This window comes from Salvelinus sp. IW2-2015, unplaced genomic scaffold, assembly GCF_002910315.2.
Source record: "Salvelinus sp. IW2-2015 unplaced genomic scaffold, ASM291031v2 Un_scaffold1461, whole genome shotgun sequence".
Lineage (NCBI taxonomy): Eukaryota > Metazoa > Chordata > Actinopteri > Salmoniformes > Salmonidae > Salvelinus > Salvelinus sp. IW2-2015.
The window spans coordinates 185,966-210,182 of NW_019942922.1; the positions used below are offsets into that span (position 1 = coordinate 185,966).

Sequence of the window (24,217 nt, forward strand, 5' to 3'; positions counted from 1 at the left end):
TTGTCCAATCAGTGTTTGCTTCCTAAGTGGACAGTTTGATTTCACAGAAGTGTGATTGACTTGGAGTTACATTGTGTTGTTTAAGTGTTCCCTTTATTTTTTTGAGCAAGTGTATTATCTGAGCAGTGTATTATCGAATAGATTATTAAAAACAACCTGAGAGATTGATTATAAAAAACGTTTGACATGTTTCTGTGGACATTATGGAGTATTATCTGGAATTTTTGTCTGACGTTGTCGTGACCCGCTTTTTCCTGTGGATTTCTGAGCATAACGTGCAAACAACGGAGGTATTTGGATATAAAAATCTTTTATGGAACACAAGAACATACATTTGTTGTCTAACTGGGAGTCTCGTGATTGAAAAAATCCGAAGATCATCAAAGGTAAACGATTAATTTGATTGCTTTTCTGATTTTCGTGACCAAGTTACCTGATGCTAAGTGTACTTAATGTTTTGTCGAGCGATCGATAAACTTACACAAACGCTTGTATTGCTTTCGCTGTAAAGCATAATTTCAAAATCTGAGACGACAGGTGGATTAACAAAAGGCTAAGCTGTGTTTTGCAATATTGCACTTGTGATTTCATGAATATGAATATTTTCTAGTAATATTATTTGACTGTGGCGCTATGCTATTCAGCGTTGCTGATGACAATTATCCCGGAACCTGGATGGGTGGTTCAGAAAGGTTAAACGGAAGCGAACGGAACAAAACGGGGAAAACATACTTAAATGTGTCCAATAGAAACTCTCGTTCACAAATAAAATCAATTTTTATTTGTCACATACATGTGTTTAGCAGCTGTTATTGTGGGTGTAGCGAAATGCTTGTGTTTCTAGCTCCAACAGTGCAGTAATATCTAACAAGTAATATCTAACAATTTTACAACAACAATACACACAAATCTAAAGTAAAGGAATGGAATTGAGGATATATACATATTTGGGTGAGCAGTGTCAGAGCGGCATAGACTAAGATACAGTAGAATAGGATAGAGAGAGTTTTTGGGGAGAGTTTTTCTCACATTTGCCTTGGTAAAATCCCTAGCTACAAAGAAATGCGGTCTCAGGATATGTGGTTTCCAGTTTGCATAAAGTCCAGTGAAGTTCTTTGAGGGCAGTCGTGGTATCGGCTTGAGGGGGAATATACATGGCTGTGGCTATAACCGAAGAGAATTCTCTTGGGAGGTAATACGGTCTGTATATTATTGTGAGGTATTCTAGGTCGGGTGAACAAAAGGACTTGAATTCCTGTATGTTATCACAATCACACCATGAGTAGTTAATCATAAAACATACTTCTTCTTTCCAGAGAGATATTTATTCCTGTCTGTGCGATGAACTGAGAACCCAACTGGCAGTACGGACTCAGATAGTATATCCCGAGAGAGCCATGTTTCCGTGAAACAGAGTATGTTACAATACCTGATGTCTCTCTGGAAGGAAATCCTCGCCCTGAGCTCATCAACTTTATTATCCAGAGACTGAACATTAGCGAGTAACATACTCGGAAGCGGTGGGTGGTGTGCGTGCCTCCTAAGTCGGACTATAAGTCCACTACCTCTCCTCCGCCAGCTGTGTTTTGGGTCAGCCTCTGGAATCAGTTCAATTACGAACAAAGGATCCGATTCGTGAAAGTCGTATTCGTGGTTGTAATGCTGGTAATGCTGGTGAGTTACTGTCGCTCTGATATCCAAAAGTTCTTCCCGGCTGTATGTAATTACCCCCAAAAAATCTGGCCCAAAAATTTGGAAATAACACATAAAAAAACAAAGTACTGCAAAGTTTCCTAAGAGCAAGAAGCACAGCAGCCCTATCCATCGGCACCATTTTGATGTTATACTGTTGGAACTAATGATTACATCCTATATCAGCTAGATGCAGGCAAGAGTGTGTAACACGGCATTGAATGTGTCTCTGTCTGTGCAAGTGTCACTGTCTGTCACCTAAAAAAAAATGTTGACCTGTGCGCACCTACGTTGTAAACTTTCATTCATAGGCTAGGTTGTAGCAACCACATGATGGTTAAAGGGAAAATTTTAGTATCATGTAGTAGCCTAAACCTATCAATGTTACATTGAGCTGGGTGAATGGAATATAAATGACAGTCATCCAATATGCTGTAATAGAAATAAGTCCATGCTCAAGAAAATAAAATGTGTCCTCCCTCCTCTTATACGGCACTGAACTTGCCACTGGACTGTGTGTGTGTGTGTGTGGTGTGTGTGTGTGTGTGTGTGGTGTGTGTGTTGTGTGTGTGTGTGTGTGTTGTGTGTGTGTGTGTGTGTGTGTGGTGTGTGTGCTGTGTGGTGTGTGTGTGTGTGTGTGTGTGTGTGTGTGTTGTGTGTGTGTGTGTCTGTGGTGTTATGGTTGTGTTATTACTAGTAGGTGAGAGGTCATGTTTGCCTGGCATCCGCTGAAGGGGCCAAAACTTAATGTACATCTGTACACCAGCACGTGAGGACTTCAACAAGACAACAATTATAAGAATAAATGAGTGCATATGTAGAGGGGTCACAGGAATGAGGAACGGATCCAGTGACACTCATGCAATTTTAAAACATTCATTTTACATCGTAGTTTATAAAAGAGTGGAGACATTTTAATATTTTTAAATCAAAAGGCAATATGGATGTCCCTCTATAGCTGCAACTCACTGGGGTTTGGAAACTGAAATCACTCCCTTATGCATCCATCCTCTAATCTCCATGGGAGCCATGTTGTGCCAGGGCTTCCTGTTTTCCCTCCTCTGCCAACACTCCCCAGTAGATACCATGTACATTCCACTACCTCATCCACACCATCACTTACCTCGAGGTCTTTTACAGGCCAGAGGCAGGAGGTGCTTGTCCACTATGTGGATTCAGTCATTTTTCTCCTTTTCAACCACTCATATTGTCCACACAGTAAGTCTAGAAGTAAGGTCCCTGCATAGAAAATGAGTTCTGGGTTAAATGTTTAGTCAAGTTCCATTTGTTGTATCTATTTAACAGATCCTCAGATCATTTTGGAATAGCTTTTTTGGGAGTGATAAAAAGATTGCGTTATCTATTATGATGTCCATACTACATTTTGTTCAATCTTTATCTATATATCCCTCAGTCAGAAATAGACCAAGGCAATGTGCTTGCCATGCCATCCCATATCTTKTAACTGCTAACAAGCCTATTTGCCAGTGACTGACGTTGATTTGATCCCTAAAGCCCTGAGCTTGGCACCGGATTGCTTCTAAGCCAAATTAAGCCTCTATCATACCCACCCCCACCTTCACCCCTCTCCTCCTCCTGCCATGTGAACCCTACATCTTTAATGACGATGTAGAGTTTTGCGCAGCTCCCGCAACACAAAAGCTGTGACATCTGTCTCAGTAAGTGCTGCACTCAAGATCGCCCCATTTGTTCTATCTCCCCTTCTTGAAAATAAATCTGAAATAAAAGAGGAGTCGTGGGAGGGGGCTGCTAAAAGAGGAAAGCGGGGAGAAGTTGAAACAAAGAACCTTTCTTTCAAAATGTGTTTTCTGGATAATTCCCCATACAGCATTCCTAATGTTCAATAAAGGTGTTAGAGTCTATACTTCTCCCCTGGCTCTGGTTTTGGCTCTGTTGCCCACCTGCCCACTGCTGGTTCCAGGCCCCACTTGGATCTTGAAAGGACATTTTCCCCAGATTAATTTATACATTTGAAACTCAAACCCATTGAAAAATAGTTTTCAAACTCAAAGCGGCTTGCAAGAGCGTATGATGGTGGACTCATGAGAGATGTTGATATGATCATCATAATTTAGGTCTGGGGCAGAATTTAACTTCATAAGAAAACAAATAAGTCCGTTATTGAGCATAGCTCTATTTCATATGCACATGAGCTCTTAAAATAGTGTTACCTTTTCCAGCATGACTTCAACTGATAAGACTGATTGGATACAGTCCACATTCTGTATGGTACAACTTTTCAAAATGAAGGCAATTTTGACATAAACTTCATTATATGCTATGGATAAAATGTGGCAACACAATTATATTTATTTAATTATAACACTGACTAAGCCTATAGCCTAAGAGTTTCAAATCAGAATTGGCAAGACTGTCTTTGTCACAACACCTTCGATAATCTCTATGAACCTCTTGCTTATGATGATGGCAACAATAAAGGACAGGCGATGTTGTAGTCAGCTATGAGCAATCAAATGTGACGCAACGAGGGTCCTCCGCACTTTGCCACAAAAAAATGGCAACCTCCATGCTGTGCAGGAGGACAGCAATATTTAGCTGGGCTATTCGAGGGGTTTCACCCTTAAAATCGTATAATCCTGCCAGCTCACACTGCGGGCTTCTACATCAGATAGCAAATTATAACCCTAAACCACTGAAATTAAATTTGAAAGATCCATACATACCAGATAGGGAAAGTGAGAAAACTCCGGAATGGCAGAAGACAGGGAAGTATGACCGCAAGCTATTCGGCCGGTATGGCTCTTCGTCGGGAATCGACCCTGCAAAGCTGTGGCCTAGCCATGCCCAGCTCGAGGAGATGATAGCAGAGGAGAGGGAATGGAACCCTCCGCTCCAGGTGATGCTGAAGAACGTAGAGGCGAAAACGAAGGAAGCCAATGCGAAACGTCTCGCGAGGTAAACATCCACGCTAACCAAGCTAATACTAGTTATCTTTTTAGGACCTGTCAAATGACATGTTTGTTTCTACGCAATGTGCCATACTAGATAACATTGAGAGAAATTGAGAATGGTAGTTACTGCATGACATTTGCCTATATGACTCAAGGCAACTAGTTACATGGGCATGACATCTCTCAATGACAGGCCTCTTGTATGTATGTATGTATGTATGTATGTATGTATGTATGTATGTATAACATAAATAAATATGCCCAACAGTCTGAGGCTTTGGTTCCAATTCATATTGTTCTTTGATAGTGTTGTGGAAGTACAGCATTTCCTTGACAGGTGGATAAAACTCTGTCTAACCATACCTTTTTATAGTAGCTTTTATGATGACATGATACTTGGCTAACACCCCCTCCTATATTCTTTTGCAGAGAGAAACTGGTTGCAGCCAATATGGCCAAGATGCCTAAGATGGTGGCTGACTGGAGGAAGGAAAAACGGGAGGCGAAACAGAAGTTGAAAGATGAGAAGGCCCGTCGTGAAAGGCTGCTAGCTGAGGCCAGAGAACGCTTTGGCTACGCTATGGACCCCCGAAGCCCCAAGTTCCTGGAGATGGTCAGTGAAATRGAAAAGGAGGAGAAGAAGAAAAGGAAGCTGATGAAACGTAGACTAAAAGAAGAACAGAGCCACGTCCCTCCTGCTGCTTCCTCGGCTGCTTCCTCGTCATAAGGCACTGACTTTGTAAATATGACTATTTAGTCAACTTTTGTAAATGTATTGTTGTCAACTGTGTTTTGAGTTTGGCTGCTATAATAAATAAAACGCACTAGAACTAGGTTTAATGTCTCATCATACTTTACTGACACTCAGGAGTCTTTTTTTACTGAGTTATAGACTAGTAGCTAGTATAGGAAGAATGATTTTTCGTGTGATATAAACATGTTTATTATTGGAAAACAATTACACAATATTAAAAACAGGCAATCCACATCACACCACATTTAGCTGTTTGGCAGACTTTTCTTATCCAGAGACACAGCAGGAAAAACAAAGTCACAATCTTGACTAACAGTCTGTCCTCACACATATTAAGGGAAGCTGTATGTCACATTTGACCAGCTGTTCTCTGTGGATCGCTTCTAGATGCAGGGGTGGCGGGCCACATCGTTCTGTGTGTACCAGTTGTAGAAGTATGCTACATGGTTGGTCCCTGGAGGTAGAATGCCAGGAGTAGGGGTGGGGCTGTGCCTTGTTAACTGCTGCAAAAAGCTATACTCTGTGGGGTTCTGAGCAGAGGCCAGGGTTCCTTGCAGGTTGTTGCAGTGAAACTGCATGGTGCCACTCCTTAGAGTTCTCAAAGAGGATACAGTTTCTGATGGCCGTCCGGGCAGTTCACAGACGTGGTCTACGGTTGTGAGACCAGTTGGATGTACTGACAAATTCTCTAAAATGACGTTGTAGGCAGCTTATGGTAGAGAAATTAACATTCAATTATCTGACAACAGCTATGGTGGACATTCCTGCAGTCAACATGCCAATTGCACTCTCCCTCAACTTGAGACATAGTGGCATTGCATTGTGGGACAAAACTGCACATTTTAGTGGCCTTTTATTGTCCCCAGCACAAGGTGCACCTGTGTAATGATCATGCTGTTTAATCAGATTCATGATATACCACACCTGTCAGATGGATGGATTATCTTGGCAAAGGAGAAAGGCTCACTAACAGGTATGTAAAAACAAAATGCACAAAAATAAGCTTTTTGTGCGTATGGAAAAGGTGTATCTTTGATTTTGGCGCATGAAACATGGAACCAACACTTTACATGATGCATTTATATTTTTGTTCAGTGTATGAGATATGATTAACATAAAACAGTCAGATCCAAAGACACAGGGATTGAAATTGGTTAAAGTTAGGTTAAGGTTAGAGGGATGAGGCTAGGCATGGGGTTAGCAAACCACCATCCAGAACCATATGAAATCGGCAGGCTGTATATAGTATACACCAGAAATTGAGTCTTGATCTTGAGGGTTGGTCTGAGACTACTTGAGACCAAGTAAATGCAGTCTCGGTCTGGTCATGGTCTCAAGACCCTCGGTCTGACTCAATATGTTAAAAATACCTGAATATCATTGCAACCCTAAGGTGTCGGTTTCCCGGACACAGATGAAGCCTAGTCCTGGACTAAGCATGTTCAATAGAGAATCTCCATTAGAAAATAGCTTTTTAGTCCAGGACTAGGCTTAATCTGTGTCTGGGATACTGGCCCCAAGAGTTTAGCTGAACACCCTACAATTAGATGTATTATAGGTTTTGTGTATTTGTATGCTGACTTCACAAAATGAATTTCCATGTAAATGGACAATAAAGTATAAGGATGTAGAACATTTATCCCCTGGCCTTACATAGTGCACACTGTTGTGCAGACCGTGTATGTAACCTTTATTTAACTAGGCAAGTCAGTTAAGAACAAATTCTTATTTACAATGACGGCCTACCGCGGAACAGTGCCTTGTTCAGGGGCAGAACGACAGATTTTTAACTTGTCGGCTTGGGGATTCAATCCAACAACCATTCAGTTACTGGCCCAATGCTCTAACCACTTGGCTACCTGCCGCCCCATGATTGACACTGGGTGTGATGTCATGATCCACTGATTAAGTTCATCAAGGAAGTAGCAGGTAAATTCATACACAGTATACAAAACATTAAGAACACCTTCCTAATATTTGAGTTACACCTCCTTTAGCCCTCAGAACATCCTCAATTTGTCAGGGCATGGACTCTACAAGGTGTCGAACATGTTTCACAGGGATCATGACCCATGTTAACTCCAATGTTTCCCACACTTGTGTCAATTTGTCTGGATGTCTTTTGGGTGGTGGACCATTCTTGATACACACAGGAAACTGTTAAATGTGAAAAATCCAGCAGCGTTGCAGTTCTTGACACAAACCGGTGCACCCAGTACCATACCCTGTTCAAAGGCACTTAAATATTTAGTCTTGTCCATTCACCCTCTGAATGGTACACATACACAATCTGTCTCAATTGTCAAGGTGGAAAAATCCTTTAACCCGTCTCCTCCCATTCATCAATAAGGGATCATAGCGCAGTCAGTCTGTCATGCAAAGAGCAGGTTTTCATAATGTTTTGTACACTCTGCGTAGGTACTAGTCATAAATCATTATCTGTAAAGTCACAAAATGTCACCTCTTAATCAAAGTTTGTTATTTATAGGGCAATCTGGACAAGGATGGGTTACACTCGACTGAGATATGCTCCAGTAAAATATTATAAAACAATAAGGGCTTGTAGCAAATGGACATATTTAATCATGTTTTTCAAATCTTTTAACCACGCCTTTCTTTGTACAAGGTCTTGAGTGACAGTCTAAACTTTATTTGAAGTAATGAATATCAGAGGTTAAACTTATTTTAACTGACTACTTTCCTCTGTACTTTGCAGCAGGGACAACATACAGTTAAACTTGGAAGTTTACATAAATTAGTTTTAATGACTCCAACCTGTGTTTCAACCACTTTGTGCATGACAAGTAATTTTCCCAACAATTGTTTAAAGACAGATTCCACTTATAATTCACTGTATCACAATTCCAGTTGGTCAGAAGTTTACATACACTAAGTTGACTGTGCCTTTAAACAGCTTGGAAAATTCCAGAAAATGTCTATGGCTTTAGAACCATTTGACAGGCTAATTGACATAATTTGAGTCAATTGGAGGTGTACCTGTGGATGTATTTCAAGGCCTACCTTCAAACTCAGTGCCTTTTTGCTTGACATCATGGGAAAATCAAAAAGTAATCAGAAATTGTAGACCTCTACAGGTCTGCTTCATCCTTGGGAGCAATTTCCAAACGCCTGAAGGTACCACGTTCATCTGTACAAACAACAGTACGCAAGTAGAAAACACCATGGGGCCACGCAGCCGTCATACCGCTCAGGAAGGAGACTCATTCTGTCCCTAGAGATGAACGTACTTTGGTGCGAAAAGGGCAAATCAATCCAGAACAGCAAAGGACCTTGTGAAGATGCTGGGAGGAAACAGGTACAAAGTATCTATATCCCACAGTAAAACGAGTCCTATATCGACATAACCTGAAAGGCCGCTCAGCAAGGAAGAAACCACTGCTCCAAAACTGCCATAAAAAAGCCGGACTACGGTTTGCAACTGCACATGGGGACAAATATCATACTTTTTGGAGAAATGTCCTCTGGTCTGATGAAACAAAAATACAACTGTTTGGCCATAATGACCGTCGTTATGTTTGGAGGAAAAAGGGGGAGGCTTGCAAGCCCGAAAAACACCATCCCAACCGTGAAGCACGGGGGTGGCAGCATCATGTTGTGGGGGTGCTTTGCTGCAGGAGGAACTGGTGCACTTCACAAAATAGATGGCATCATGAAGATGGAAAATTATGTGGATATATTGAAGCAACATCAAGACATCAGTCAGAAAGTTAAAGCTTGGTCACAAATGGTCTTCCAAATGGACAATGACCCCAAGCATACTTTCAAAGTTGTGGCAAAATGGCTTAAGGACAACAAAGTCAAGATATTGGAGTGGCCATCACAAAGCCCTGACCTCAATCCTATATAAAATTTGTGGGCAGAACTGAAAAGGCATGTGTGAGCAAGGAGGCCTACAAACCTGACTCAGTTACACCAACTCTGTCAGGAGGAATGGGCCAAAATCCACCCAATTTATTGTGGGAAGCTTGTGGAAGGCTATCCAAAACATTTGACCCAAGTTAAACAATTTAAAGGCAATGCTACCAAATACTAATTGAGTGCATGTAAACTTCTAACCCTCTGGGAATGTGATGAAAGAAATAAAAGCTGAAATCATTCTCTCTCCTATTATTCTGACATTTCACATTCTTAAAATAAAGTGGTGATCCTAACTGACCTAAGACAGGGAATTTTTACTAGGATTAAATGTCAGGAATTGTGTAAAACTGAGTTTAAATGTATTTGGCTAAGGTGTATGTAAACTTCTGACTTCAACTGCAGCATGACCTATTGACTATTAAGGTTCTTCTACATCCATTATACATAAATGTTAATACATTTGTTCAAATAACTCGGATCAAAGCAATGTCATACGTTATGTAGTCGTATGTCTGTCTTATTCAGTTATCACTAAAGGGGTGCTTTGTCAAAATGCTTACAGTAATACTCAATCACTTTTGGAGAAGTTAAAAGCAAAACTCTACCTCACATATCAGAACATACAAACATTACTTACATTGTTAATAAGTTCATTTCAACATGTTTTTCCCCACAAAAAATTTGGATATAATGTATTCAAATTGTTTTGAGCAACTGCCTCCCATCTACTGTTATGGGTAACCAGTACAGTGATATAAGTACCACACATTCAAACACTGAAGATAGAAGCCGAACCTAACCACAGATGTAGGATCAGGGTGTTCATCCCCCAGTAGGTGGATATAATGCCTCTGACCTAGAACCAGCAGGTAGAGGCAACTTCTACCAACTCCCATTCAAAACTCAAGTGTTTTAAATCAGGGAGAGACCACCATCCATGAAGGACAGAGACTTTCACCACAAAGCAAGTAACATTTGGAGGCAGTGATCAAAGTGGCTGAGGATAAAAAAAAGAGAGCAAGTCTTCCTGGAACATCTACACATGGCAGGGGAAGCAAGTCCAGTGCTTGGTCAGCACAATGACACCTGTTATACTACAGTGGTGTGATTTCATCTTGGTCACTAGTGTCAGCCTTGAGTTTGGAGAGAGCAGCATGGATCCTGAACTGTGTGCGTGACTCCATGGAGTACTCCTTGTAGTTAGTTCTGAGGGAACAGAACAAAGTGGATAGGAATCATGAGTAAGACTTAGTAACATTGTGTATGTGTACACCCAAAGCTCCAAAAGTATTGGGACAGTGACATGTTTTGGCTCAGTACTCCAGCACTTTGTACTTTAACCCGTATCATTTCAAATCCAGACTGTCAGCTGACAGTTTGCACTTTAACCTCATCGTCATTGTAAAATTTAAAATCCAAAGTGCTGAGTACAGAGCCAAAACAAAAAGGCACTGTCCCAATACTTTGAGCTCACGGTATCTTGCAGAAGTCACCAATCCTGGTCCTGTAGAGCAAAATAGTGTGCAGGATTTTGTTCCAGTCTAGCCTCAATACAACCAATTCAAATACAATTTTATTTGTCACACGCGCCAAATACAACTGGTGTAGGTAGACCTTACCGTCAAATGCTTACAAGCACTTAACAAAAATAAGAGTCAACTTCATTGTTGGTTAAGAAAATATTTACAAAATAAATGAAAAAAATAAGAGCAACAATAAAATAACATGGCTATATACAGGGGGTACCGGTACCAAGTCAATGTGCGGGATACAGGTTAGTTGAGGTAATATGTACATGTAGGTAGGGCTAAAGTGACTATGCATAGATAAACAGCGAGTAGCAAATAGTCAATGCAAATAGTCTGGGTGGCAATTTTATTAGCTGTTCAGCAGTCTTATGGCTTGGGGGGGGGTAGAAGCTGTTCAGAAGTCTTTTGGACCTAGACTTGGCGCTCCGGTACCACTTGCCGTGCAGTAGCAGAGAGAACAGTTTATGACTAGGGTGGCTGGATTATTTGGCCATTTTTAGGGCCTTCTTCTGAAACCGCCTAGTATAGAGGTCCTGGATGGCAGGAAGCTTGGCCCCAGTGATGTATTGGGCCGAACGCACTACCCTCTAGTCTAGTGCCTTGCGGTTCGGAAGCAGAGCAGTTGCCATACCAGGCGGTGATGCAACCAGTCAGGATGCTCTCGATGGTGCAGCTGTAGAACTTTGAAGATCTGAGTACCCATGCCAAATCTTTTCAGTCTCCTGAGGGGGAATAAGCATTGTCGTGCCCTCTCGCCACAACTGTCTTGGTGTGTTTGGACCATGATAGTTTGTTGGATGTGGACACCAAGGCACTTGAAGCTCAACCTGCTCCACTATAGCCGCGTCGATGAGAATGGGGGCGTGCTTGGCCCTTTTCCTGTAGTCCACGATCATCTCCTTTGTCTTGATCACGTTGAGAGGTTTTCCTGGCACCACACTTCAAGGTCTCTGACCTCCTTCCTATAGGCTGTCTCATCGTTGTCGGTGATCAGGCCTACCACCGTTGTGTGCAAACTTAATGGTGTTGGAGTCGTGCTTGGCCATGCAGTCGTGGGTGAACAGGAGGGGACTGAGCATGCACCCCTGAGGGGCCCCCCGTGTTGAGGATCAGCATGGCAGATGTGTTGTTGCCTACCCTTACGACCTGAGGGAGGCCCGTCATGAAGTCCAGGATCCAGTTGCAGAGGGTGGTGTTTAGTCCCAGGGTCCTTAGCTTAGTGATGAGCTTTGAGGGCACTATGGTGTTGAACACTGAGCTGTAGTCAATGAACAGCATTGTCAAGTAGGTGTTCCTTTTGTCTAATCTCTATTGCACTCTATTGAGTGCAATAGAGATTGCGTCATCTGTGGATCTGTTGGGGCGGTATGCAAATTGGAGTCAGCCTAGGGTTTCTGGGATGATGGTGTTGATGTGAGCCATGACCAGCCTTTCAAAGCTCTTCATGGCTACAGACGTGAGTGCTACGGGATTCAATCTTAGTCCTCTATTTACGCTTTGCCTGTTTGATGGTTCGTCTGAGGGCATAGCGGGATTTCTTATAAGCGTCCGGGTTAGAGTCCCGCTCCTTAAAAGCGGGAGCTAACGACTAGCTCAGTGCGGATGTTGCCTGTAATCCATGGCTTCTGGTTGCGGTATGTACGTACGGTCACTGTGGGGACGACTTTGATGCACTTATTGATGAAGCCAATGACTGATGTGATGTACTCAAATCCATCGGAAGAAACCCAAAACATATTCCAGTCTGTGCTAGCAAAACAGTCCTGTAGCTTGGCATCTGTGTCATCTGACCACTTCTGTAAGTCACTGGTACTTCCTGCTTTAGTTTTTGCTTGTAAGCAGGAATCAGGAGGATACAATTATGGTTAGATTTGCCAAATGGAGGGCGGGGGAGAGCTTGTACAAGTCTCTGTGTGTGGAGTAAAGATGGCCTAGAGTTCCTCCCCTCCCTCGTGGCACATGTAACATGCTGGTAGAAATGAGGTAAAACGGATTTAAGTTTCCCTCCATTAAAGTCCCCGGCCACTAGAAGCACTGCCTCTGGATGAGCATTTTCTTGTTTGCGTATGGCTTTATACAACTCATTGAGTGAGATCTTAGTACCAGCATCGGTTTGTGGTGGTAAATAGACAGCTCCGAAAAATATAGATGAAAACTCTTGGTAAATAGTGTGGTCTACAGCCTATCATGAGATACTCTACCTCAGGCGAGCAAAACGTAGAGACTTCCTTTATTTGATTTGTGCACCAGCTGTTATTGACAAATAGACAGACTGGCACCCCTTGTCTTACCGGAGGGAGCTGTTCAGTCTTGCCGGTGCAAGGAAAAACCAGCCAACTGTATATTATCCATGTCGTCGTTCAGCCACGACTCAGTGAAACATAAGATATTACAGTTTTTTTTTATACCCCTTTGGTAGGATAGTCTTGAACGGAGCTCCTCCAGTTTATTCTCCAATGATTGCACATTGGCCAATAGGACGGATGGTAGAGGCGTCCCCTGTATCTGCAATACTCGTTAAATATATATTTTTTTGTACAGTTCGAGGTGAGTAATCGCTGTTCTGATATCCAGAAGCTCTTTTTGGGTCATAAGAGACGTGGGAAAAACATTATGTACAAAATAAGTTACAAATAATTGGTTAGGAGCCCGTAAAAACAGCAGCCATCTCCTCCGGTGCCATTATTTTCAACTAACCAATCAACAGAATCTTCATTAGTTTAATAAGGTGTTTTAATGTCAAGCTGGAATTTAAGCCTGCTACATCCTACTACAGCTTGCAGGCTGTATTGGAACAACCAGTAAGAGATGACTCACTTGGCTTTCACCAGTAGTTTGATGGCCTCCTCCTTGCGGCCCGTGTCTATGTAGACCACACTGAGCTCCAGCAGAGTGTTGGGCACCAGGTAATGGTCAAACTTGATCTTCTTCTCACTGGAGGTTAGAGAACAGATGGCCATATCATTAACCTCTTAGTCGTTTACACCGAACATGTTCATATATCACTGACTGTTCTAAAAACACATTTCTAGACATTATTCAGAGTGCATTTCACTGCTATGAGGTCCTACCCTCCTTCATAACACTGCATTGTTCAACTTGCTATGATAAAACATTGGTGTGGTTAAATCAAACAAAGAACACATTGTTTGATTAAATACCATGGAAATATTTCCTTTTAGCATGGATGAGCCTGTTAAAAAAAGTGACACTCTGGACCTAAGGAAGAATAGCTGCTGTTTTGGCAACGGCTAATAGGGATCCGAATAAACCAATAAACTAATTTTATAACCTCTCAGCAAACATGTTACACATGCGTCGGCATGTATTTACCATTTTGTTATACAACACAGACTCCAGGTGTGTATAAATGAAAGATACACGGACTAAAAGACTCCCAACGTCACCTGTTGTACACCTTGTTGAAGCATTCCTCTGCAGCCTGAATGTGTCCCTGGTTCTTCAGACACAGCCCCTTCAGTAGGTGGATCACACAGCGGTCATCCACTGAATACTCATTCGCTTCCAAAACAAAACACAGATTATAAAACCATGCATTCAAAATTACTCATCAACACAGGCTCAAGCAGAATGTGTGTAGAATCTGTCTTTATCCATTCTCTTTTGGTGATATAAGAGTGGTTATTGCTTCATGACCAGCTTAGGCAAGCAGGCTGGTTTGGCCCAGACAGGTTGCAATACCGGGAGATTCCAGCAGGGTGCGCTCTGCCTCCACCAGTGTCTGCAGCATGCCCTCGGTCAGCTCTGGCCGCTTGCTGATCATGGAGAAGCCGTTCCACATGTACATCATCTCCTACAGCACAGTGTAACAAGAGATAATACTGTCAGAACCACAAATACAAGTGACCCTTACCATTTTAGCAACAGATTTGTGCATGTCTTTATGCAGCTTTGCGTATGTGTGTTTGTGGGGTCTCACCAGCACAGGTACTGGGAGCCTCACTGGGCAGCTAGCTTTGTAACGTCTAGCCTTGCGAATGGCAAACTTCTCTGTGGGTGGAGACTTCCCTGCTATCTTTTGCTTGAAGGTGGACACCTGTCTAAGAGAGCGGGCAAAGACAGAAAAATAGAAGGGGCCAGGAAAGAGGGGTGGTCACAATGAAATGGGACTGGGGAATTTCAAGTTATGTTTTTGTTGCGATGAGCATGTGTTCACCTGAAAAGCTCCACCTCATCTTCCCCAAAAGGCCTAGCCTCCCCCGGAGCAAGCATGCTCAGGTAAGCAGCCTTCATGTACACATACATGGCCTGAAGGAAAGACAAGCCTTATTCAGTCAGGACCCAGCCATACAGTAAGTACAGTCGTGGCCAAAAATTGAGAATGGCACCAATATTACATTTTCAAAGTCTGCTGCCTCAGTTTGTATGATGGCAATTTGCAAATACTCCAGAATGTTATGAAGAGTGATCAGATGAATAGCAATTAATTGCAAAGTCTCTCTTTCCCATGCAAATTAACTGAATCCCCCAAAAACATTTCCACTGCATTTCAGCCCTGCCACAAAAGGACCAGCTGACATGTCAGTGATTCTCTCGTTAACACAGGTGTGAGTGTTGACGAGGACAAGGCTGGAGATCACTCTCATGCTGATTGAGTTCGAATAACAGACTGGAAGCTTCAAAAGAAGGGTGGTGCTTGGAATCATTGTTCTTCCTCTGTCAATCATGGTTAGCTGCAAGGAAACACGTGCCGTCATCATTGCTTTGCACAAAAAGGGCTTCACAGGCAAGGATATTGCTGCCAGTAAGATTGCACCTAAATCAACCATTTATCGGATCATCAAGAACTTCAAGGAGAGCGGTTCAATTGTTGTGAAGATGGCTTCAGGGCGCCCAAGAAAGTCCAGCAAGCACCAGGACCGTCTCCTAACGTTGATTCAGCTGCAGGATCGGGGCACCACCAGTACAGAGCTTGCTCAGGAATGGCAGCAGGCAGGTGTGAGTGCATCTGCACGCACAGTGAGGTAAAGACTTTGAGGATGGCCTGGTGTCAAGAAGGGCAGCAAAGACTTCTCTCCAGGAAAAACATCAGGGACAGACTGATATTCTGCAAAAGGTACAGGGATTGGACTGCTGAGGACTGGGGTAAAGTCATTTTCTCTGATGAATCCCCTTGCCGATTGTTTGGGGCATCCGGAAAAAAGCTTGTCCGGAGAAGACAAGGTGAGCACTACCATCAGTCCTGTGTCATGCCAACAGTAAAGCATCCTGAGACCATTCATGTTTGGGGTTGCTTCTCAGCCAAGGGAGTGGGCTCACTCACAATTTTGCCTAAGAACACAGCCATGAATAAAGAATGGTACCAACACATCCTCCGAGAGCAACTTCTCCCAACCATCCAGGAACAGTTTGGTGACGAACAATGCCCTTTCCAGCATGATAGTTATCACTTTTGCCTTATGGCAAGGTGCTCCAAGTGGCTCAGGAAACAAAACATCAATATTTTGGGTCCATGGCCAGGAAACTCCCCAGACCTTAATCCCATTGAGAACTTGTGGTCAATCCTCAAGAGGCAGGTGGACAAACAAAAACCCACAAATTCTGACTAACTCCCAGCATTGATTATGCAAGAATGGGCTGCCATCAGACAGGATGTGGCCCAGAAGTTAATTGACAGCATGCCAGGGCAGATTGCAGAGGTCTTGAAAAAGAAGGGTCAACACTGCAAATATTGACTCTTTGCATCAACTTCATGTAATTGTCAATAAAAGCCTTTGACACCTATGAAATGCTTGTAATTATTACTTCAGTATTCCATAGTAACACCCGACAAAAATATCTAAAGACACTGAAGCAGCAAACTTTGTGGAAAATAATATTTGTAATTCTCAAAACTTTTGGCCACGACTATAGAGTTTAATAATGTCAAGTCTGTTGGGATAAAAATACTGCATTGGCTTTAAAAGCCATACACTTAGCGGGTAGGTCAAATTGACTGAATTCAATTAAGAGTGTCTGCTCAAGTGGCTTTGTCATCTTAAAATTGGGTCCTAGGCTGTACTCAACACTACAGCACACTCTCTTGCCTTGGACCAGCGGCTCTCATTGCTCAGTAGATCAGCGTAAAAGTAGGCCATCCTCCACACGCACTTGTAGGTGAAGCACCACATCAGCTCCCAGTAGCACATGTGGTGGAACTGCTTCCACTGCTGCTGAGCTTTGCAGCCATCCTCAAACAGCACCACCGCCTGGTGACATATCATTACAGTAACCCCCACCAGCAAACCACAGGCACACACTGATCTCATTCTAGGCCTATCAGTACAAACACCACTGCTAAATATGACTGGAAAAACAGACAGATAGCATAACATAGACATGTAGTTTGAGGCTCACCTCATCAATGTTCCCCTTGATTGCCTCAGCCCTGCCTGCAAAGAAGAGAAATATGGCCCCCTGAAGGGAAGTGGAGAGAAATGTAAACATTCTCTGATAACACCATATATAATACTTTGGAGGTGTCTAGCACTTGTAAAATTACATACTTACACAATGGTAGCTCAAGCATAAGCACCTCCTCTGACTAAATGACCTCTTTCGTAGTCAGTGCATTACTTACCCACATTACGAAACTATTACTTTAGATTGTGTTTGCCCAGAAGTCACATTGTGTTCCATACAGAGTTGAGTTTGCTTTGGGCTGGGTGAGAGCCTGGGGAGGAGGAGTGTCACTCACCTGTGGGTAGCGGAGCCGGAAAGGCTTTAGCAGCTTCTCAGCATCAGCCACGTCCCCCTCACCGGTCCCTGCAGAGTGATAAAGAACTCAATAAGATGTATGGACAAAACCAGAAACTCAAACACAGTCTACCCTCTCGTTATTTATCTCTCGCTCTTTCACACATGCGTGTATGTGATATATAATTGTGTCATTTCCAAACAGCCAAGTCAGTTGTGATCTCCATTCACTTCCTGGTTGTGAAGAGTAGAGTACCGAGTATGAAGGTGAGGAAGGTGTAGTAACAGAGCAACAGCAAGGCACACAGCATGGAACGCAGGTTGTTTGTAGTGGCACCATCATTCAGCTGGGACAGACCATACTCCTGCACACAATAACATACAATATATACTGAGAGGGGGGAGACAGAGACAACCTGTAAAGCAGGGCTGCCCAACGCTGTTCCTTTAGAGCTACTGCCATGTAGAGCATCTAGCAAACAGGATTATAATAATGACCTGCTTGTTAAGGTTAATCATGTTAATTAACTACAGCAGGCTAGCTCTCCAGAAACAGGGTTGGGCAGCCCTGCTGTAAACCAATCACTTTCTAGACACAAGTTAGAATGAGCAACTATACCTTGTCTCCAGAGAAGCCAGCAAACTCTAAAACTTTGAGTAACCGAGGTGGAAACATGGAAAGAGTCTGGAAGACAGTACAGAATCCTGTGATACAGCATAACGTCTGACTGACACTTTTGCTAAAACACACAATTATCTAACAAATTGACCATTAATGGAATACGGGATGCTTGTGGGACATACCAAGTTGAATGCTCCGATCCCAAAAGACACCCCTCCCTCTAAGTGAATGTGGTTGGGTCCAAGGAGAGAGCTGTTAGACTGTAGGAAGGTGTGCAGCTCCCTGTGTCATAAAAGGCAATTATGTCATTCATAGTCTAACATGATTATATTATAGGCTGTAATAATGCCTGGTTATTACACCATAAAAACACATCTAAATGACTGGTAACGATAGACACTTACCAGAAAAAATGGCCATTATTGTTAACATCTGAGCACAGTCTTATTGTAATAGCAGTGCATAATTTGGTAAATAGAACTATTGATTCCACATGTTGATTCACAATCCCACTGTGTGAGCCTGTTTAATGTGAGAACCATTTCTGCCCTTTCTCCTGCAAACTTACTTGTAAATCAGATAACTGTTGCGTACTTTGATTCCTCCTTTGATAAAACTCACCATGTTCTCATCCTTGAGGAAGAGGGAAAATAAAACATTTTAACAAAAGGTGTCAACTGGTGAGACAGTAGTGTACTGTATTCACAAATGAATGAGAGGACAGGGGAAACCTGTTGGATCGCTCTTTAAAAACTATGCACACAGACGCAAAACACCAAGAAGCAGGAAGGCAAACTACAACAATGTGTTTCATCGACCGATATCTAATCAGTTGGACACAGTTATCATACATACAGGTAACTGTCAAAATAAAGGAAACATCAGCATAAAGTGTCTTAATAGGGCCACCAGAACAGCTTCAATGCTCCTTGGCATAGATTCTACAAGTGTCTGGAACTCTATTGGAGGGATGAAACACCATTCTTCCACGAGAAATCACATAATTTGGTGTTTTGTTGATGGTGGTGGAAAACYCTYTCTCAAGCGCCGCTCCAGAWTCTCCAAWAAGTGTTACATTGGGTTGAGATCTGATGACCGAGAGACAGACATACACATGCACCCACTTTAAAGCCCTTATGCTCCCTTGAGACCCCTCTTTCAAAGTAACTGATCTCTTCTTCTAATGGGCAACTAGGCCTTTTTATACATTATCCTAAGCATGATGGGATGTTAATTGCTTAACTTACTCAGAAAACCACACCTATGTGGAAGCACCGGCTTTCAATATACATTGTATCCCTCATTTACTCAAGRGTTTCCTTTARTTTGGCAMTTACCTGTGCATTAATGCTAAACTAAACATCAGCYGTGTCATTAACCAGGATCAGTAAGATTTAGAGTTGAGGACAGGAGGACCCGTCTTACCTGTAGGAAGGTGAGAGCAGCCCTTTGGAGCAAGCATTCAGCATAACACGCATCAGCATGGAGAGCTTGGAGCTGCTCTGCAAACCCACACACACCCGGTCAGTGGCTATTTGAAATCTGCCATAATAATAGGCTGAGATGCCCAATTATAAAAGCGCTCTTACCTTCAGTTAGACGCTCTCCAGGTGATTTACTGATATTACTAGGGGACTTTCGTCGAAACCTAAGAAGAAATGAGACCAACTATGAGTGTAAGACTAAAAAAAGATTACATCTCATTGAGCAATGCATGTTTCTCATGTTAATCACATGGGCATTAATGTGGAACATTATAATAACACATGACAGCCTTTCGGCCACCTCCAGCAATCTCATGTGTCCTTGCTTGCTGTAGGCCAGGGGTGTCATTCATTCCATGGAGGGCTTAGTGTCTGTAGGTTTTTGCTTTCAATTAAGCCCTAGACAACCAGGTGTGGGGAGTTCCTTACTAATTAGGGACCTTAATTCATCAATTAAGTACAAGGCTACAAGGTGAAATCCCGCAGCCACTCAGCTTAGTGGAATGAGTTTGACACCTGTGCTGTAGGCCCCTCAAACTCACCTCTGGACTTCGAAGCCAATTCCAGTGCTTGTTTTTATTGTTCCCATCTAAAATCTGGGACTGATTTATACCTGGCAATTAATTCTCAGGTAGAACAGAAAACCAGCAGGCTCCTGACCTCGTAGGGTAAGAGTTGAATACCCCTGCCGTAGGCCATCAATAGAGCTGCTCTGGCCATGCAAACACAGGCAAATTCCAGCCGGGGCGTTAAGAGACCTTGTTGCCATGTAAATGCTCTCATTTGCCTGCAGGTTATGGCTGATGGACAGGACACTAATAGCTCTAGTAGCATATTAGGCCTCACTGTTAGATGTCAGACCAACTGTTAGAATATTCCAGGATTTCCCTCTATTTATCTTTTCTGGATGTTGCTTGTGTCTATAATATGAACTAATGTGTTAAAGAGGACATGAAACAGATGAGTGTCCATATATAGTAGCATCCTCACCTCTGGCAGACCTCCTGGGCACTCTTCATGGTGTTGCCTGCATTGACGATGTCATCCTGCTGGAAGGTCATCATAGCCTGCATCTCCAGAACAGTGGCGTAGATCAGAGCATGGTACATGCTCTCTTTCACCCTTCAACGCAACACACAACATCATCATCATCATACACACCTCACTGACAATCAGAAAACAGCAAGTATTTATTGTCCAGCGAACATTTTAATTTCCTTTCGGGAAAAAAATGTCCCTTTCTTCCAATATAGAGACTGGCTTTACCTATTGATAATGAGGAAAGACAGAGTAGCCAACAACAGACACCTAATTATTTTCCTATTTCACTCCAGCAGTATGGTGTTTATTTTCCAGGGCCTCTGTTCTGCCCGTTGAGCCCTGGGCGTCAGCTTCAGTAAACACTCCATATCCTGGAGAAGTGACGAGGCCTGATGCCATGGGTAACAGGAAGTGTGACACTTCACTGTACTACACCACAATACCACTGTACATCACACCTCAACAGCGCTGATGCTGCACTAAGTTACACACCACTCAACGACAAATGGCTGCACAAATATACTTCAATACACCCTCTACACCACACTAATTGGCCAATGGAGAGTTTGAAGCCCACTTTAGTCCAGAGAGAGGCACTGTTACCGTGGCCGCAGTTTGTCCAGGCTCTCACTGAAGTGGTTGTTGAGGAAGAGGTCCAGGGCCTCCATACACTCCTCAAGGCACACCTGCAGGGTCATCTGTGAGGAGCTGCGCACACGCGCACACACACACACACACACACACACACACACACACACACACACACACTACAATGGTTACATGACAGTAAGTATCAGCTTTAGTATCATCTTTCTTCCTGAGAGAAAGAAAATAGGTAATGGAAGGGCTCTAAAGCCCATAGGTAAGTTGCCTACAACCATGTCAATACACATGCATCCACCTGTTCACAGCAGTCTTCACACACTGCTCAGTGTCTCTTACCTTCATTACTGCATTGTTGGGTTTAGAGCTTGCAAGAAATGCATTTCCTTGTACTTGTGCACATAACATTAAAACCTGGCACGGATGGATCTGAAGCTCTCTGATGTACAGTAAAAAGAAAATTTAAGAATATCCTTTTGGCCAAGCTAGTCCTGTCAAAATTCTGAAATGTATGCATTTATTTAGATTAAGAACTCTTAGAAATAAGCTGCAAGATGATCTAAGGAATCCTGCCTTCTTGTACGACTTCAAGATGTGGATACAGTGGATTTCCCCCTCCACAAAGAGCTCGTCAACATAAAACATATGTTGTGAGTAATATGTGGAAACATGAAATAAACAAGCACTAAACTGAAACTACACTTCACAGGAATAAGTTAGAACGGAGGAGAGAGTCATTCTAAAATAAATAAGATATCTTCAGCTATTAATGCATTGGTTGGTCTTTTGTTGAATTATTTAAATACTCATGAATCAGATGTACTCAATCCAAAATACATTTCTCAAATAAACCCTCACAAAATATTATTGTTAAACTACCATCTTGACCCTGTCCATCTCAATGTCAACACAACACCAATGTAAAGAGGAAAATAACTTTTTAAATATCTTAAATAACTTCTGAATAAAGTAATGTAACAAAGTTACTTGATCAGTAAGAACTTGTACTGACAATATATAAAACAAATCTGCGTATTTACATTAATTAAATTTATGTTGAATAACTAACTATATAAACCGAACAACCAAGATATATAAAAACATTTTTTTTTAAAGTTCAGTGCAGTAGGCCAAGCTGTCCCGACGTTGAAACTTACTTCGCCGCCGCAGGTGCATTTTTCCCATTGGACATTTTTTTATTCCGGGCACTCTGCCCAAAACACCTGTCGAAAAGTAGCCTACTCAGAAGGGTTTGAGGAAAAACATTAACTAGCAAATTGTCTTAATAACAAGCTGGGTGGAGGGTTGATTGATTCCGCTTTAAGAACAGAAGTTGCATTGAGCTGTGGAATCTTGTTGGGATTGTAATTTGAGAAGAGTTGCATAGAAGCGTCAAGTGCTCGAAAACGGTGTGGGAATAGAAACGAGGATTGGAACGACTCCTCCTTCAACATCCGCAGGCTCAATGGGTCATGTCTAGAAGGGATATTGCTTTTGTCAAATTGACGTAAAAAGTATATATATTTTTTGCTTCATTTTAGCTAACCCTAAACATTTTCGTAACGTTAACCTAATTATCCTAACCTGCTACATGAATTATACTAACCTGCTGCGTAAGTTCTCCTAAAACTGCTACGAAAATGTTTTGACAAAAACCGTATCCCTTCCAGACAAAACCGTCTCAATGCCACGAACACTTTGCAAACCTGCCATAATCTTTAAAGCACATACACAATGGCTGCTATAGTCATTGGTCTATAATATGGCCATGGCCCATTTTATGCATATCTTGGCAAAATAACAGGATAAGAAACTGCAGTTTTCTAACAGCCTACATTTTATATTAAGTCATTAATTCGGGATTATATTATTTGTGTGTTTGACTCAGAAAATAAAGGAAAATGTCACACGCCAAGCCTCTCTTATATGTGACCCTTTACATATTAACAATGTTCTGTAAACTGTATAACTCACTGGAGATGGAAAACCCTAAAAGTAAACACCAGTTCAAATGAATTCCAGTCTCACTGAAGTTATATAGAGCCCCACAGTGGAGGTGTCAAAATACCATAAAACCTAGCGGTCAGACAGGGAAATGGTTCCGGTCGTTTTTTCACCATTCATTTTTCCCATAGGGGATTTTAGAAACACTTAAAATAAGGACTGTGTTTTGTGTAGGCTTACATTGGCATGATGTTTTGATAGCCATGTAAATCTCTATCAGGCAAGATGCATTTTATCAATATATTCAGCTCTATTTACACTCAGATTCGAAAATCCTAATTAGCATCAAAGTAGACATCATGCAAAACTACAAATCCCTGCACATCATCAGTAGCTGACACCTTTACTAACAGTTATTTTGTCAATTTAAAGCTTCCACAACAGTTCACAGAATTGTCTATTTAAAGAAATGTAGCCAATTTATTAAATTACTACATTTAACTAACAGTAGATAGTTAATCGAGAGATTCTTACCTTCTCGTCCAGATCATCATGGCATTTGTAGTTCTTTATGACAGCTACATTAGCAGCTTATTAGCGTTTCATTTTTGCGAGGTAAATACATGCGAGGTTATTGATAAAAGTGACCTTGTCCTAGAGAGATTTACAGTTATCAAAACGTCACGCCAGGGTAAGCCTTCACGAAACACAGCCCTTATTTGAAATGTTTCTAAAATCCCCCATGGAAAAAATGAAATGTGGAAAAACAATTGTAACCATTCGCCCGTTTTATGGGTATTATGACTCACACGGTGGTACTCTATAACCAGCTGTTATAAACACCCCCATTTCTTTCCATTTGATCACTGAAGAATTATTGTACAAAATGTGGACTGAACACCCTTTTAATTCAGTTAGGAATTAATCTAAAGCTCAACCGGCAAGGTTACAGTATTATTCAACTTTATGGTGAACACTATAACTGTAATGTCTAACTCTGATGTTTGCCTGTTTAGTACATGATGTTTAGTACAGTACAT

At 42.1% G+C, this 24,217-nt stretch overlaps 2 protein-coding genes across 3 annotated transcripts; one reads left to right on the top strand and one right to left on the bottom strand.

The window, feature by feature from the left end:
* The first annotated feature begins 4,189 nt into the window (after positions 1 to 4,189).
* On the top strand, positions 4,190 to 5,460 carry LOC112070928 (large ribosomal subunit protein mL64). Its single transcript, XM_024138387.1, has 2 exons — positions 4,190 to 4,629; positions 5,055 to 5,460. The coding sequence occupies exons 1-2, from the start codon at positions 4,229 to 4,231 to the stop codon at positions 5,350 to 5,352; spliced, it is 699 nt and encodes a 232-aa protein (XP_023994155.1). The 5' UTR covers positions 4,190 to 4,228; the 3' UTR covers positions 5,353 to 5,460.
* Positions 5,461 to 9,317: 3,857 nt separating this feature from the next.
* LOC112070924 (tetratricopeptide repeat protein 39A-like) lies at positions 9,318 to 22,696 on the bottom strand. Of its 2 annotated transcripts, none has more exons than XM_024138379.2 (18): positions 22,391 to 22,696; positions 21,234 to 21,338; positions 20,580 to 20,711; positions 19,695 to 19,753; positions 19,531 to 19,607; positions 18,674 to 18,738; positions 18,288 to 18,387; positions 18,103 to 18,168; positions 17,740 to 17,848; positions 17,485 to 17,552; positions 17,145 to 17,204; positions 16,835 to 16,996; positions 14,965 to 15,056; positions 14,728 to 14,848; positions 14,490 to 14,601; positions 14,195 to 14,309; positions 13,605 to 13,721; positions 9,318 to 10,464 (listed from the first exon to the last, which is right to left on the bottom strand). In XM_024138379.2, exons 1-18 carry the CDS (start codon positions 22,423 to 22,425, stop codon positions 10,353 to 10,355), a joined length of 1,707 nt encoding a protein of 568 aa, XP_023994147.1. In that variant the 5' UTR covers positions 22,426 to 22,696; the 3' UTR covers positions 9,318 to 10,352. The 2 variants fall into 2 exon arrangements, with proteins under 2 accessions (XP_023994147.1, XP_070295280.1); XM_070439179.1 differs by lacking the exon at positions 22,391 to 22,696 and adding an exon at positions 21,381 to 21,693.
* Between the last annotated feature and the right edge of the window lie 1,521 nt (positions 22,697 to 24,217).

Excerpts from the sequence above, each read along its gene's own strand:
- LOC112070924 (XM_024138379.2), bottom strand. The coding sequence starts at position 22,425 with ATGTCCAATGGGAAAAATGCACCTGCGGCGGCGAA. Across the intron at positions 20,712-21,233 it reads CTGGACAAACTGCGGCCACG|GGTGAAAGAGAGCATGTACC; the intron begins GTAACAGTGCCT and ends GTTGCGTTGAAG. Across the intron at positions 14,602-14,727 it reads GGCTCCCAGTACCTGTGCTG|GAGATGATGTACATGTGGAA; the intron begins GTGAGACCCCAC and ends ACTGTGCTGTAG.